General features: G+C 46.2%; 1 protein-coding gene across 1 annotated transcript; it reads right to left on the bottom strand.

Moving 5' to 3' along the window:
• Window positions 1-411: 411 nt before the first annotated feature.
• On the bottom strand, window positions 412-1,056 carry LOC309563098 (histone H1B-like; the record flags this gene model as incomplete). The annotated part of the gene is made up of 1 exon (XM_082267413.1): window positions 412-1,056. The coding sequence occupies one exon, from the start codon at window positions 1,054-1,056 to the stop codon at window positions 412-414; it is 645 nt and encodes a 214-aa protein (XP_082123539.1).
• Window positions 1,057-17,031: the final 15,975 nt, after the last annotated feature.

The raw sequence follows: 17,031 nt of genomic DNA, 5'->3' as shown, positions 1-17,031 counted from the left end.
AGTGTAGGTAGGTATGTGTGGCTCTGTTAGGAGGAGGTGGGTGTAGGTAGGTATGTGTGGCTCTGTTAGGATGAGGTGAGTGTAGGTAGGTATGTGTGGCTCAGTTAGGAGGAGGTGGGTGTAGGTAGGTATGTGTGGCTCTGTTAGGAGGAGGTGGGTGTAGGTAGGTATGTGTGGCTCTGTTAGGAGGAGGTGGGTGTAGGTAGGTATGTGTGGCTCTGTTAGGAGGAGGTGGGTGTAGGTAGGTATGTGTGGCTCAGTTAGGAGGAGGTGGGTGTAGGTAGGTATGTGTGGCTCAGTTAGGAGGAGGTGGGTGTAGGTAGGTATGTGTAGCTCTGTTAGGAGGAGGTGGGTGGCTCTGAGAAGAGCCTTTGGGGGGTGTAGATGAAGGAGGCCTCCGGCTGCTTGTATTTATTTCTTCTTCGGAGCGGCCTTCTTGGGCTTGGCTGCTGCCTTGGGTTTGGCCGCCTTCTTAGCCGGACTCTTGGCGGCTTTTTTGGGCTTGGGTGCAGCTTTGGGCTTCTTGGGGCTCTTTGTCACCTTCTTGGCAGCTGCAGCCTTTGCCGGTTTCTTGGGGCTCTTGGCCGACTTCTTGGGGGATTTTACTGCCTTCTTGGGGGACTTGGCCGCCGGTTTCTTAGGGGACTTGGCTGGCTTTTTGGCCGCAGCTGATGGCTTCTTTTTGGGGGCTTTCTTGGCCTTGTCGCCCTCTTGCTGCTTCTTGTTGATCTTGAAGGATCCGGAGGCTCCATGTCCTTTCACCTGGACGAGGCTCCCCTTAGTCACCAGCGCCCTGATGGCGACCTTGAGGCGGTTGTTGTTCTTCTCCACATCGTATCCTGAGGCGGCCAGGAGCTTCTTGAGGGCGGCCAGGGAGACCCCGCTGCGCTCTTTGGAAGCGGCCACGGCTGTGACGATGAGATCGGACACACTGGGACCGGACGGCTTCTTGCTGCCTTTCTTCCCTCCTCCGGCTGCCGCCTTCTTAGTCGCCTTCTTCTTGGCGGCGGGCTCCGCTGGAGGAGCGGCGGCTGGGGCGCTCTCAGTCTCAGACATGATTCTAGAAAGTCTATTGGACAGATAAACTTCCCCACTCACCTCTTCTGGGATTATATAGTTAAACGTCCTGCACTGCTATTGGTCGGTACACAACAATCCTCCTGCTCTGCTATTGGTTACACATCAGACACGCCCACTCAGTATCATGGAGTAGTTGGAGAATCTTCTCTCTCTTGTTGTGTTTCCCCAGTAGATAGAAAACCGACTTTTATGAGAAATAGAACGCTGTCCGATCTTCATCGGGGACCCGATCTGCTCACTGGACTGTCACTTATCGGGGGTCACTTACAGCTGCCAGGAGCTGCTGAGGAGGCTGAACACAGAGGCTGCAAACACCTCCATCCTCCTGAGTGTGTGTCCCATTCTTCCTTCTATCTTCTTTTCTACACAAATTCTACACAGAAAACAATCTTCTCACATCTCCCTCTAGAATGATCTTCACATTAGATGAGTAAAGAGTGACCACCAGGAAACATTTCCCTCTAATACAGAACTCTGCTCATTTATAGCTGAGTAGAAGGAGCCTGGAAGAAAAACATCAGCCGGTGACATGAGATCCTTGTGTGATGTGATGGGAGAGATTGTTATACATACAAATGTCTCAGCTGATTACACAATGTCATGTTTAATATACAATGTATCATTATCTGCTCACCATGATAAACATGTTTTTATACAAATACTCTGAGTATGTTTATTGTCACATATTGCTGCAAATCTATACTGGCGGCTACTCAGGTATAATGTCATATAGAGGTAAAGAAGTCACTCTGGAAGACCTCGCCTCTATTAAAATGTAATCTGCCCCCCTCCATTCCAAGCACCGCTCTTCTAGTGTTAATCAATTCCGGCTAATCCGGAAAATATACAGCGCCAAGAAAAAAGCTTTCCATGATCCTAATCACATCAAAAGTCCATGTATCTCATAATTCAACAAATTTCCAAATTTACAGTGAAAGGAGGAAAATAGTCAAATACGATATATTTATCGAAGCATCACAAACGTGTCACCCACATCTCTGTACAAAGAGCCGGACATATGCAGTTTTTATTCCTATTCTTCAAAAAGGATATATTTTATCAATGTGATAAATTGTATTATTACTGTCAGATGAAGTGCACTCTAAAGGCAAACACTTTGTCTTCTTATCGCACTCAGACTTGTAATGCAGGTGAATAGTAATGAGGGGAAATGTGATCACAGGACATCATTCTCTCATCTCTTTTCATTCCAATCTTTCTATGCTGATCGTCTACTCCCCGCTAAACTCATCCAACCAAAACCATGCACACCTACATAGAGCTCCAATGTCAGAACACATTGTACTCCATATTTCCAGAAATTATTTCCCCTCTTGGCTATTAATAGACCACGTCTATGATGGCTCCTAGTTGCTATATTTAAATCTCCCGCCATAATTCTACTGGCCGTTAGGAAGATTCAGCCGCATTATACCGCTAAATCCGACATTGTAGAAGTTCTATTCATAAATCTGTTCATCTTCCTCCAAATGACATCACTTGTGTCGGTTTTCAGCTTCCAAATATTTCCTCCAAAGCGGTAAAATCCTCGAAGATTCCTTCCACAAGCCCGCCAAGTAAACCCAATCAATTATTTTCTATTACCAAACCCAATGGATCTTCTCAGAGCCACCCACTTCTATCTAAGAAGGAGCCGGACATGCATGTTTGGGAGATCTGATTGTATAATTAGACACCGAAGATTGTGATCCGGGTGGGGGCAATGTGTTATAATGACACCTGTCTGTCCTAACAGCAATTATGAGTCTCTATGATTTTATTGTCTAATATAACACATTGAATTGATGTGAATTTAGATAAGCAGATGATCTCCTTATAGGGACTGGTTTCCATTGTCCTCCATCCTTTGGATTAGACACATTGCTAGGATATGGGACCCAAATCCAGGTTCAGGATTCAGAGTAAAGCTGGATACACACTATCCAACTTTTGTGGTTAGATTTCCTTCAGATTCACCTTTTCTATGTAGTGCAAGGGCCTGCCAGATTGCATACAAATTGAAAGTGTATAGGTATGACCTCATATTATATGGTTTTGGTAAGTCTGAAGGAAAAAAGTCTTCAGAAAATCTTATAGTGTGTATGGCCCTTTAGACGCTGTGCATGCAGATCTTAATTTATATATATATAATTGTCATTGCAGGTGAGAAGGAAATAGTGAGAGAGGGTCGGAAAGCATTGGATCAGATTCCTCTTTCTGCATTTTGATGAAAATGCATCCAATCAATGGGAGGAAAGGAGAGTAAGAGTATCCAGGAGACACCTTCATACCTCAGAAAGGGACTTTGCCACCTCTCCCTCGTCCTCCTGCACAGTGCTGGATGGAGGGCCCAGTCTGGATCCTCACTGCAAATGGCTTCTGAAAAGATAAGTGTGCCTTTATTTGCAGGTTAAGGAAATCTTAACCAACGGAAATCTGCTGCCATTCTAAACACTGGCCACATACTATGCAATCTTTTTTAAAAATCGTTGGTTAGCTATAAAGTGCCTTTTAGTTTTGTACTAAAGAAAAATGTACAATCGGATCTTTTAGTGTATGTTCAGCTAAAAAGAGCCTTCTTTCTCCACAAATTTGTTCTAAAATTGCTAGAAACTCACATAACTCCGGTAGCAATGTATAAATATCAACATAGACAGCCCTTTGTATGAGAAGGTGGGTGGCCCTGAGAAGGACCTTTGTTGGGGTGAAGTGGGTAGGTGTTGGCGTTTATCCTCCGAATCACCAGATATTATTGTCAAAAACGATGTCATATTTATAGAATATTACTCTAAAAAAGAAATTATATATACGAATAACACCTCTTCCCTGATTAAACCTGAGCGGACCTGATAGGAGACTAATCAAAAGGGGCGTGGCCACAACATATTCGTATTCTGTAGAGAATTTTACGTTCTTAGAACCTTGTAACATTTGGCGGATTGTGTGATACAAAGAGGAAACCGATCTGGTTCTTAAGGCATGAAATAGTTTCTTTATTCATTCATTGTACATATTTATGTGTCATGGTTACTACCAGACATTTCTTGTTATACATATTCTGCTTGTGATATGAGGACAATCTTTCACTGATAAATGTCTGAAAGAGACATAAATTGATGATCAGATCTGTATGTGATGATTTCCCCATCATATATAGAAAAGTAGAGATCTATAATAGAATACATTTCTCTATCATGCTGTGTGTGTAGCAGTGGTGAGATCCTGGATTCTGAGAACATATTGAAGTGTTTTCTCATGGTTTAGTAACAGAGAATCCTTCTGTACGAATGGCATTGGAGTAATAATGGGATTTAGCCGATAAATGTCTCATCTGATGATCTCCTCCGTGTCGGATTTGGCGGTATAAAAGGGCTGAATATTTCTATGTAACGATCTACACAATTCTGGCGGGCAAATTTGAAAACTGCTATTGGAAATCTGAGCCAATCACAGCTGTGGGCGTCTCCTTCATCAGCCAGTAATAATGTCTTCTTATGAGGAATCCAAAGAAATGTATTGTGAGATCTCTCTGTTCTCAGCCCAGAAAATACTTGTTCTGTAGACTTTCCATTGATCTCTATAGCAGGGCGGATTCTGTATTGTGAAATGAAACATCCTGAAATTATTATTTCCAACGTATTTCTTATTCTCGGTTCATGAATCCCCCTGAGTTGATCAATGTTCCCGGTAAGGTCGGCTGAGTGGATCGGAGATGACTGTAACGGTCTATGGAATTCCTGGGATCCATTTATAGGAAGGAATTGGAAAGTTGATCCAATCGCAGTTGTGGGAGATTCCTTCAGATAGGATTTTGTCTTCTGATGAGTGTGAAGGAGGTGATGAGATTTGTGTTCCTTTTCAGTTGGAAGGATTCTTGTTTGGAATGTATAGAATATGTAATCATCCATCAGAAGTAAAGGATGGAGAGCAATGAGGATCAGTCCCTGTAATGTTGTACAATAAGAAGATCCAATCCCATCCCCCAACAACAATGCTGATATATTGTAATGAAAAGAGATGAGAGATTTCCCCTCATTACTATTCACCTGTATTACAAGTCTGAGTGTGAATAAGAAGACAAAGTGTTTGCCTTTAGAGTGCCCTTTTCCTGACAGTAATAATACAATTTATCACATTAATAAAGAATGAGAGAAACATGTATTGTGGTCGTACTGTTTATTTTTTTTTGTTTTTTTATAAAAGAGAAGGAAAACTTTTCAATAAAATGATATTTGAAAAAAAAAAAAAGAATGAGACAAAAAAAAAAAACACATATGTGGGGCTCTTTGTATGGTTGGGTGGAAATACATTCTCCTAAAGACTCTTCTAAGCCGATATTTCTACTATCACAGCTCTCATCCCATCCCCATGCACTATAACATTCACTAACTTTCATTGTATGCACATTTGGTAATAATAAATATATTAAATCACTCATCACGATCAGAAAATGACATTCCTGCTAGGAAAAAAAAAAATAATAATGATGAACAAATGTGTAGACACACACTTAAAGGGGGTTGAAACAATCAGATTTTTTTTAATTTTTAAATGGTTTGATCCAATGATTTTTATGTATTTCCTTTGGAGCCGCATTTATTGTCTTTGTTCTACGATTACAGCGTAAAAAAAATAAATCATCCTGTTGCTGTTTGATGAAATGGCCGCACGGTGGCAGTGTTGTGTTGATCTTTTGTGCCAGTATTTCCCCTAAATACTGTAACTGTCCGATCAGAACAATATGGAGCTCAGTATTAGAATTGAGGTATGTTTGGGGGAATAAAAAAAAAAATAATTAAGTTTTTTTTTTTTTTTTTTTTATGACATTTAAGTCATTTATTTTTATGGTACGTTTGTGATTTCTGCCTCTTTCACGCCTCAGCTGTGTCCTCTCCTCTGCAGGGCTCTGGATGCCTCCAGATTTTCTTCTAGTCGCATCCTGATTCTCTCTGGATTGTGGAGATCATCTCCACATTCTGACTGTATATATTCCTCTATTCTACTGCAAACACACCAAAGTGTTATACCCCGACTGACCACTAGGTGTCAGCACTGAGTGAACATTTATGCTGCACTCAGAAACATTGTTACAATTTTAAATCCCACAATCACCCACCTTACATTGTTACTTTATATGAAATCACAACCTGGAAAAGATACAAGAGTAGACTAGAGAATACCCCAGGAAGAATGAAGAACAAGAGGACACTTCTCTTTCTCCTAGGCAGTCTCTGTACACTAGAGCAGAAGATTATAACTGAAACAATCCATGTAAGAGAACACCACAAAGCCAGCAAATATAAGGGCCTTCTGGAGTAAAGAGAATCTGCATGTATTCACTGGGGCACAGAATTCTGGTCAGTACTCACAATGTTTTAGGGTCAGCGGTTGCCTCCTTCCAATTTTCAACGGGCACTCTTTAGTCAGGGAGAAACCAAGCTCACAATACTACAAGAGGATAGAGACAGGAAGGAGAGGAGTGAACAGAGTGGACACATCAATATGTGCCCCAAAGATGGGGCACTATTCATTTCACTAACACAAGTGATGGAGCACTATTCCTCTCACTAACACAAGTGATGGAGGGAGGCACTATTCCTTTCATTGATACCAATGATGGGACACTATTCCTCCTACTGATACCAATGATCGGACACTATTCCTCTCATTGATACCAATGATGGGGCATTATTCCTCCCATTGATGTCAATGATGGGGCACTATTCCTCACACTGATACCAATGATGGGGCACTATTCCTCCTGCTGAGACCAAGAATAGAGTACTATTCCTCCCACTGATGTCAATGATGGGGCACTATTCCTCCCACCGATAGCAATGATGGGACACTATTCCTCCTGCTGAGACCAAGAATAGAGTACTATTCCTCCCACTGATGCCAATGACGGGGCACTATTCCTTTCATTGATACCAATGATAGGACACTATTCCTCCCACTGATACCAATGATGGGGCACTATTGCTCTCATTGATACCAATGATGTGGCACTATTTCCTTCCACTCCACTGATACCAATGATGGGGCACTATTTCCCCCACTGATACCAATGATGGGACACTATTCCTCCCACTGATGCCAATGATGGGACACTATTCCTCCCACTGATACCAATGATGGGGCTCTATTCCTCCCACTGACAACAATGATGGGACACTATTCCTCCCACCTACACCAATGATGGGGCACTATTCCTCCAACTGATAAAAATAATGGGGCACTATTCCTGCCACTGATACCAATGATGGGGCACTATTTCTCCCACTAATACCAATGATGGGGTACTGTTCCTCCCACTAATACCAGTGATAGGGCAAGATTCTCCCCATGATAGCAATGATGGGGCACTATTCCTCCCACTGATGCCAATAACGTGGCACTATTCCTCTCACTAACAACAAGGATGGTTCGCTATTCCTCTCGCTGATGCCAATGATAGGAACACTATTCCTGCCCCTGATACCAACGATAGGACACTATTTCTCTCACTGTCAATACTAATGATGGGACACTATTCCTCCCACTGATGCCAATGATGGGGCACTAAACCTCCCACTCACACCAATGATGGAGTACTGTTCTTCTCTCTGATACCAGTGATGGCGCAATAGTCTCCCTCCTACATACTACAGATTCTATGTAATTTGATTTACTCCCATTGACCATCAAGCCTAAGGCAGTGTTTATTTTCAGAGTTGCCAGAGGATTTTCTACTCTTACTGGCCACAATCTAGCCATCTAAAGTCTGAAGGACTTTACATTAGATTACACCACATTGTACAACCCACTACCACCTAGCAGAAAGTACTAAACACAGTTTACCTGAGTACAGTTGTTGCACCTATGTCTGTGTAAACAGCCTGCTAGCACCCATAGATGGCACAAGCGATTACATTCCAGGACCAACAGGCAGGGTATAAAAGAATATTTTTAGAACCAGCAGATGGTATAGGAGGCCAGGCTCCACAACTAAGAAACACCTCATTGTGTACTTTTGGGCCCTTTCCTTACTTTCTTTAGCCCTTCACTTGTACTGCCATTGTTAGCCCTTCACTTGTAGTTTCATGTCAGGACTGCAAATGATAACAGCCAGTCTTAAGATGTAAAATAACAACAGAATACATGCGCAAAACTAGAAAGCTGTCACCAAGATCACCATGTGCTTGAGCTCCAGTCCACTTGAGTGTTAAACTTATTTTTAAATTACAAGAATTCCCAATTCCCAGATTTATTGATTATGAATGAATCATTCTGTTTATTTAGTTATTGTGTTAACTCTGACATCATTCTTCACTTTAAAACTCATAAATCTTATAGCAGAACTCATAAATGTCTGTTTGATGTCCTTGTTTCTGAGAAAGTATATAATGGGGTTGCATATATGTGGTACATAGGAGTATACACAAAGGACAAACACGCTAAAGTCTGCATTAAAAACCAGGTTGAACTCGTTGGCCAGGAACACAAACACCCCGGAAAACCGTCAGGCCCAGGGGCCTTGGTGGGATGTAATCCCTTAATCGCCTGTAGTACCTCCGATTCCGCGATCTGCTCATTCATGAGATCGACGTGGGACTGTAACAGCGAGGGCAGATTCAGGTCGGCAAAAAATGAGTCGGCTAGTCTCCGATCGTAGGTCGTTGGAGCCCGGTAAAGTTTGGAATAGAACCTTGTGAATTCAGATGTAAGCAGGGTAGGATTGCGAGAGAGGACCCCCTGTCCGCAACCGTAACCTGGGTAGGGCAGCCATAAAGGGGCGAGGGGCCAGCTTCCGCGCCAATAGAGTGGTAGGCCTATCTCCCATAGTATAGTATCTATGACGGGACCACCGAAGGTACTTCTCCGCTTGGGTCGTGAGAATCAAATTCAGCGCCAGCCTGGCCACATCAATTTTGTGTCTAATATCTACGTGGGGGTGTGTCCGTTGCTCAAGGAGTAGTGCACTCAGTGTTTGCTCTTGCGCTCTTATTGTGCTCTCCCGGGTACGTTTTAGTCTAGCCGCTATCCGAATCAATTTACCGCGAATAGTAGCCTTATGGACCGCCCAGGTAATGGTTGGGGACGTATCACCCGGCCTATTTTCCTGGAAAAACTGTTTAATATCTAGTTCAATTTCCCCCAGGACCCCAGGGTCATTAAGTAAAGCCGCGTTAAGCCGCCACGGAGAAGGACCCTGAGTGGACCACAAAGCCGAAAACGGCACTAATACCGGTGAATGATCGGACCAAGAAGTCGCCAGAATCTGTGCAGAGCACACGCATGAGGCAAGGGCAGAGCTGGCAAACACGTGATCTATGCGAGAGTAGGTACCATGGACATGAGAAAAATGTGTGTAGTCTCTCTGAGTCGGTTTATATTCCCTCCACAGGTCCAGCAAATCCCAGTCGTGAAGAAGTCGGGCCAATTTGGAACCGCTCTTCGGTGCATGTCTATACCTGGGCACGCCCCGGACGGACTTGTCCAGTGTATTCTCTAGAGGGAGGTTGCTATTCCCCCCTAGGATCACCCTGCCCTGCACTTTGGGAAGCAACGTGAGCAGAATATCCTGAAAAAATGCTATCTGACCTGTGTTAGGGGTATAATAAGAGACACAAGAGACCAGTTGATCATGAACAAGGCCCACCACCATGAGGTACCGACCCTCTCTATCCCCAACCACCGTGACCGGAGTAAATTGGACCCCACGAGAAAAACAGATAGCTACTCCCCGCTTCTTGTCCTGACCCGAGGATAGATAAAATTGGGGATAATGAGCCGAGAGGTATTTAGGCGCAGAAGTTTTAGAAAAATGAGTTTCCTGCAACAGCAAAATGTCCGCTTTCTGGCGTTTGTATTGTAGGAAGGCCTTGGTGCGCTTCAGTGGAGAATTAAAGCCCTGCACATTATGTGATATCAGTGTGAATCTAGAGGAACCCGGGGGTGACATGGTGGTTTGGCAGTGCACTCTTACCTGGTCGCAGCGTAGTAAGTCCCAGCTTGGCAAAATTCAACATCCCTCCGTCCGGGGAGTCTGGGAGCAGCAGCACGGGGCTAGCACACAGAGCCTGGGTCCAAGAGAAGGAAAAAGAAAGTTAGAGAAAGAATAGGAGAGGGCAGGAGGATTTACCCCCCATGCCGATAAGGCACTAATGCAATACACAATAGAAAGTACTTGGGAATTGTGTTCCCCCAGTTCCCAAACCTGAGGCATGTGTCGTGAGGTTGCCCCCATCACAAGAGGAGGGCAAGTTCACAGGAGTGGCACACGGTAACATCCTGATCAACAATCCGAAAAACATATAAAGGCAGGGAGTCAAGGCGGCGCCGCCGGGATTGACAGGGAAGGGAATCAACATTTCAACGAACATAAGTCAGGTAAAATAGAAAAGCTTGGACAAGCAAAAGTAATCCTGGCTACATTTCAGGTCTTGCGCCCCTACCTGCCCCCTTGCTGCCCAGCGGAGGGGGTGCCTCGATGTGACCACACCGGGGATAGCGGGCGATCAGGCTGGGCAGCCGATGGTGACTGTGGAGAACGCGGTTCTCTGGACAAGATGCCTAGTTTCAGAAGCAAATCCTCTCCGGCATGGAAAATGGTGAATGAGTGGTTCTTGCCGTTGAAAGTAAATGACAGCCGAAAGGGGAAGGACCAACGATATTTGATATGATTGTCCATCAAACATTGAAGCAAAGGCTTAAGAGTGCGGCTCTTCTGCACTGTGGAAGGGGCAAGGTCCGTGAACAGCTGTATTGGGGAGCCAAGCAGAGTGAGGTCCCGGCGGTTCCTGGCCGCTGACATCATCTTCTCCTTAACTTTGTAGTAGTGCGGCTTTAAAATGATGTCACGGGGAAGACCATCCGGCCGCGGTGCAGTCAGGGCCCTCTGCACCCTGTCCACTTCCATTTGATGTGGAGAAATGTCCGGAATCAAGTCTCTCATAAGGTCCTGGACTGCCGTTTCCAGGTCTTGGTGCGTCTCAGGAAGACCCCTTATGCGCACATTATAACGGCCCGATCCGTTTTCCAGATCCTCAATTTTGAAATAGGCCTCCTCCAACCGTTCATGAAGCTCAGGCACTAATTTAGTATTCTGATTGACCTGGAGCAGAGAGCCATCCACCTTGCTTTTAATAGTGTCAAGTCTTGCCCCAAAACTCTGAAGATCCTGTTTGATATCAGTCGTGATGATGGAACATGCTTTGGACAGTTCCTGCTGGAGCATTGTGGAAAACCTTGCTAATAACACTGCATCACCCGAAAAGGGGCCTGGGGGGGGGGGGCGCCAGATTATCTCCCGTGGGGCTAGGCTGGCTGGACAGTGAATCCGCCATTTCAGCCATGTTCCGGTCCATCGAGGAGCCCGGGGAGCCTGACATTTTCGGGGGCGGTGGGAGGGTAGCTGGTAACTCACCCCGGCGCCCGGAGATCTCCCGGATGCCCCCGATGCCTGTGAGGAGAAGGGGTCAGCCATGTCCTCCACTAAGGGGGAATCGGCTGCCAAGTTGGGAGATGCTGGAGTGGGAGGCCGTTCCAGGGCCGCGTCCCGACCGCACGGAGTGCTCTGCTTGCCCCTCGCCATCTTTGGGGAGGGAGTTTTCCCGGAGGAGATAGGCCGCAGTCCATCCCTCTGGTTGCCGTGCTTGTAGGGCCTTTTCCTGGGCAGTCCACCCGATCCCCGCCGCATGACCACCTCACGAACCTTCCGGGAGAGAGCCCAGCCACCACTTAGCCTCCCGCCGCTGTATTTAGCTGGATTGTCTGTGGTGATGTGCGGAGCGCGACTAGAAAATGTCCGTTCTCGTGCCCGCGCTCATGCGCACTGTACATGCCCCCTTTCAATGTAGTGACCAGCATACATGCCCCTCAATGTAGTGACCAGCATGCCCCCTTTCAATGCAGCGTGCGTGCCCCCTTCAAAGCAAACAGTACTGTACTGGGCTAGTGGGCTGGCAAGTGGCAATGGATGGAGAATGGTGCTGGATGGTAGAGTGCTGGGTGAGGTTCATGCATGGCTGCACTGTGCACAGTGGTGGGTATGGGAGGGGGGGGGGTGTCCGTTGCTGACACCAGTGTTGCCATCTGCAGCCTTTGCAGTCAATGCATAAGTCGCGGTAAGCCCAACACTCACCTAGGGACAACCGCCTTAAGAAGGCACCTGAAATCCCATCACCAAGCCCAGTGGGAGCCAAACTGTCAGAACCCATAAAGCCACACTCCATGCTCTCACCGTCCAGCCTCTTCTCCTTCTCCTCCTCCTTCTACTTCTCCTCACAGTTGTCTAACACTCAACCTTCCATGATGCTGTCGTCACGTTGTTCTGGAAAAAGGCAGGCTTCTGTGGCTCAAATGTTGGAGCGTAAAAAAAAAGATGTCCGTTCAACCCATGTGAGCTCATGTTTGCGGCCTAAACAGCCCGCCACCAACTTGTGTATACTGTGAACGCCTACTGTACCTCTAGCCATCATATACTACGTTCTTTACTGTCAGTTCAACCCATGTGAGCTCATGTTTGTAATGCCGAGACTGCAGCAGAAGAGGGAGCAGGATGAGCCAGAGACGTTTCTTGGTTTTGAAGGTGTCTACTCCACTGCAGCTCGTGCTTTGCACTTAGATGCCTGATCATGCAGGTTGTGCTCAGGTTGAGAAGGTTTATGCCTCGCATCAGGCTCTGATTGCACAGGGTGCAAACCACTCGTGTCCTGTCATCAGCACATTTTCTAAAGAACTTCCACGCTAGAGAACTCCTTTGAGCTGACTTTGGTGCGCTCGTTCCCTTGCTGCGTTGGGCAGTAGCAGGCGTAGTGTCTAGGGCACGGGCGCTCCGCTTCTGCACCCTGCTCCCTCTTCTGCTGTGCTGGTGGCTCTGTGCGACCACCGCCTCTTCCTCCAAACTACTCAGGTCACCTGCATGATGTTCATTCCATTTCATTCCATGTGGGGTCGAGGACCTCATCGTCCTCCACATCATCTTCCACCCAGTCTTCACCCCTGCCCTCCTTGTCGGTCTCCACAATGCTGAACGCCGCAGCAGTTGGCACCTGCGTTTCAACATCATCGGAGACGTGCTGCGATGGTCCTTGCATGTACTCATCTTGAGAAATTAGTGGTTGGGCATCGCTGCACTCAATCTCTTCCACTTCTGGGGCAGGGCTAGGTGGATGGCCCTGGGAAACCCTGCTGACAGAGTCCTCAAAAAGAAGAAGAGACTGCTGTATGGCTTGGGGCTCAGACTGCTTGCCTGATTTGCAAGGGGGTGAGGTGAAAGACAGTTGGACATTGGTTGGGGGGCGTGGCGACCGCCAAGGAATATGGCCGCATAGCTTGAGAGCTCCTGAGAGGTCCCGGCTGATTTCACATCGCCTACATACCAGAGACCCCTAGGAGACGCCCGCACCAGCGGACCGCACGCCGGATCACCCAGCCGAAGCGATGGCCCAACGGAGGAGAAGGAACAACTCCGTCAGCATAAAGAAACTGTCTGACTTCTTCCCGGCGGCTCCCGCCGGACTCCGCCAAAATGGCGGCGGAGACAGAACACACAGCGGGACACGCCACCCTCTTGCGGCCAGCGCGCCGGAGCTTAGAGAGGAGGGGCTGCACTCGCCCGCGCCGCCACACACTTCCTCGGGAAGACAAGGAGAAGTACAACAAGGCTCAGGAAACTCCACGCCGCCCACGCCACCTACACCGCCCACACCATCATTCCAAAGCCCTGCTAAGTCCAAACCCAGGATGGATCCTGGGCTCCCTGTGCAATCTACACTGGCTATGGAGGTTAGTGCTGCTGCTCCAGATGCATCCTCCTTCACTCCAACCCAAGACCTGTTTTCCTCCTTTCAGACTACAGGGCAGCCTGTGTCTGATTCCACCATTAGTGTTGAGCGAACACGGACTGTATTATTCGTGTTCGTACCGAATAATTGGATTTTTTGTACCCGAACACGGACACGGACACTTTACTGTATGTTCGGGTAAAAATCCGTGTTCGGTCGTTTTATTTCCGGGTTTTGCATGCTTTGGCGCTCTTTTCATGGCGGGCTTTCAACAGCCAATCAACAATCGTTTAACTGGTGTGCCTTAAGCCATCCCAGCCATGCCTGCAAATGTCTCAGTAGCTGTGATTGGCCGTCTGAAGCATGTGACCAAGTCTTTATAAGTTCGAGGCAGCCGCAGCGGCGTCATTATGCTGCTTAGATTCAGGGACAGAGCACACATCAACGTGCTGGCTGCTGATTAGGGAAAGATAGGCAGGAAAAAAACATTTGTGTCCGGATAGAATTGAGGGACAGGTCGGAGTGTTTAGGCAGGGCGAGTTGTAGGCATTTTAGGGATAGAGTCTGCTGAATTATATAGGGTCAGTGTCTTCTACAAACTACAATCGATATTGCTGTGTGGGGGGTGGGGTCTGCACTCAATCCTGATCTACGATCTCTTCTCAATCCTGTTAGGGACAGAGTCTGCTGAATTTTAGGGAAACTGTGTTCTACAAACTACAATCGATATTGCTGTGTGGTGTGGGATTGGAGATAGGCAGGTGTCAGTGATCCACATCCATTTTTCTGTGTGTGAGCTGCAGTGAACACAATCTTTTTGGGCTGCAGTGAACACAATCTTTTTGGGCTGCAGTGAACACAATCTTTTTGGGCTGCAGTGAACACAATCTTTTTGGGCTGCAGTGAACACAATCTTTTTGGGCTGCAGTGAACACAATCTTTTTGGGGTGCAGTGAACAAAATCTTTTTGGGGTGCAGTGAACACAATCCTTTTTGGTGTGCAGTGAACACAATCTTTGTGGGGTGCAGTGAACAAAATCCTTTGTGGGGTGCAGTGAACACAATCTTTTTGGGGTGCAGTGAACAAAATCCTTTTTGGGGTGCAGTGAACAACATCCTTTTTGGGGTGCAGTGAACACAATCTTTTTGGGGTGCAGTGAACAAAATCCTTTGTGGGGTGCAGTGAACACAATCTTTTTGGGGTGCAGTGAACACAATCTTTTTGGGGTGGAGTGAACAACATCCTTTTTGGGGTGCAGTGAACAAAATCCTTTTTGGGGTGCAGTGAACAAAATCATTTTTGGGGTGCAGTGAACACAATCTTTTTGGGGTGCAGTGAACACAATCTTTGTGGGGTGCAGTGAACACAATCTTTTTGGGGTGGAGTGAACAACATCCTTTTTGGGGTGCAGTGAACAACATCCTTTTTGGGGTGCAGTGAACACAATCTTTTTGGGGTGCAGTGAACACAATCTTTGTGGGGTACAGTGAACAGAATCTTTGTGGGGTGCAGTGAACACAATCTTTGGGGGGTACAGTGAACACAATCTTTGTGAGGTGCAGTGAACACAATCTTTGTGGGGTGCAGTGAACACAATCATTGTGGGGTGCAGTGAACTCAATCTTTGTGGGGTACAGTGAACACAATCTCATACTGAAGGTTTGAGGGTGCTGCCTGTTCCATACTCCCCCTACTCCTCATCTAGCCTTTTAGGGGTACAAACAATAGTAATTGGGGCCTAGTGTGGTTGTGTACGTGTGATATACATACACTTTTTTAGGATCATATTTTCTATTCCGCTATTTAATCAAAAACCTTTGGGGATCAGTTAAATTGGGGGATAGTCTGTGTTGGTACGTGTGAGAGAGATCCACCTTTCCAAGTTGTTGGGGTTCATCTCATACTTCTGAAGGTTTGAGGGTGCTGCCTGTTCCATACTCCCCCTACTCCTCATCTAGCCTTTTAGGGGTACAAACAATAGTAATTGGGGCCTAGTGTGGTTGTGTACGTGTGATATACATACACTTTTTTGGGATCATATTTTCTATTCCGCTATTTAATCAAAAACCTTTGGGGATCAGTTAAATTGGGGGATAGTCTGTGTTGGTACGTGTGAGAGAGATCCACCTTTCCAAGTTGTTGAGGTTCATCTCATACTTCTGAAGGTTTGAGGGTGCTGCCTGTTCCATACTCCCCCTACTCCTAGCCTTTTAGGGGTACAAACAATAGTAATTGGGGCCTAGTGTGGTTGTGTACGTGTGATATACATACACTTTTTTGGGATCATATTTTCTATTCCGCTATTTAATCAAAAACCTCTGGGGATCAGTTAAATTGGGGGATAGTCTGTGTTGGTACGTGTGAGAGAGATCCACCTTTCCAAGTTGTTGGGGTTCATCTCATACTTCTGAAGGTTTGAGGGTGCTGCCTGTTCCATACTCCCCCTACTCCTAGCCTTTTAGGGGTACAAACAATAGTAATTGGGGCCTAGTGTGGTTGTGTACGTGTGATATACATACACTTTTTTGGGATCATATTTTCTATTCCGCTATTTAATCAAAAACCTTTGGGGATCAGTTAAATTGGGGGATAGTCTGTGTTGGTACGTGTGAGAGAGATCCACCTTTCCAAGTTGTTGGGGTTCATCTCATACTTCTGAAGGTTTGAGGGTGCTGCCTGTTCCATACTCCCCCTACTCCTAGCCTTTTAGGGGTACAAACAATAGTAATTGGGGCCTAGTGTGGTTGTGTACGTGTGATATACATACACTTTTTTTGGATCATATTTTCTATTCCGCTATTTAATCAAAAACCTTTGGGGATCAGTTAAATTGGGGGATAGTCTGTGTTGGTACGTGTGAGAGAGATCCACCTTTCCAAGTTGTTGGGGTTCATCTCATACTTCTGAAGGTTTGAGGGTGCTGCCTGTTCCATACCCCCCCTACTCCTCATCTAGCCTTTTAGGGGTACAAACAATAGTAATTGGGGCCTAGTGTGGTTGTGTACGTGTGATATACATACACTTTTTTTGGATCATATTTTCTATTCCGCTATTTAATCAAAAACCTTTGGGGATCAGTTAAATTGGGGGATAGTCTGTGTCGGTACGTGTGAGAGAGATCCACCTTTCCAAGTTGTTGGGGTTCATCTCATACTTCTGAAGGTTTGAGGGTGCTGCCTG

Source organism: Pelophylax lessonae (genome assembly GCF_965119305.1).
Source record: "Pelophylax lessonae genome assembly, chromosome: 9".
Classification (NCBI taxonomy): Eukaryota; Metazoa; Chordata; class Amphibia; order Anura; family Ranidae; genus Pelophylax; species Pelophylax lessonae.
Note: the sequence above shows the minus strand (reverse complement) of the source record. Positions and strands in the feature narration are given on the sequence as shown.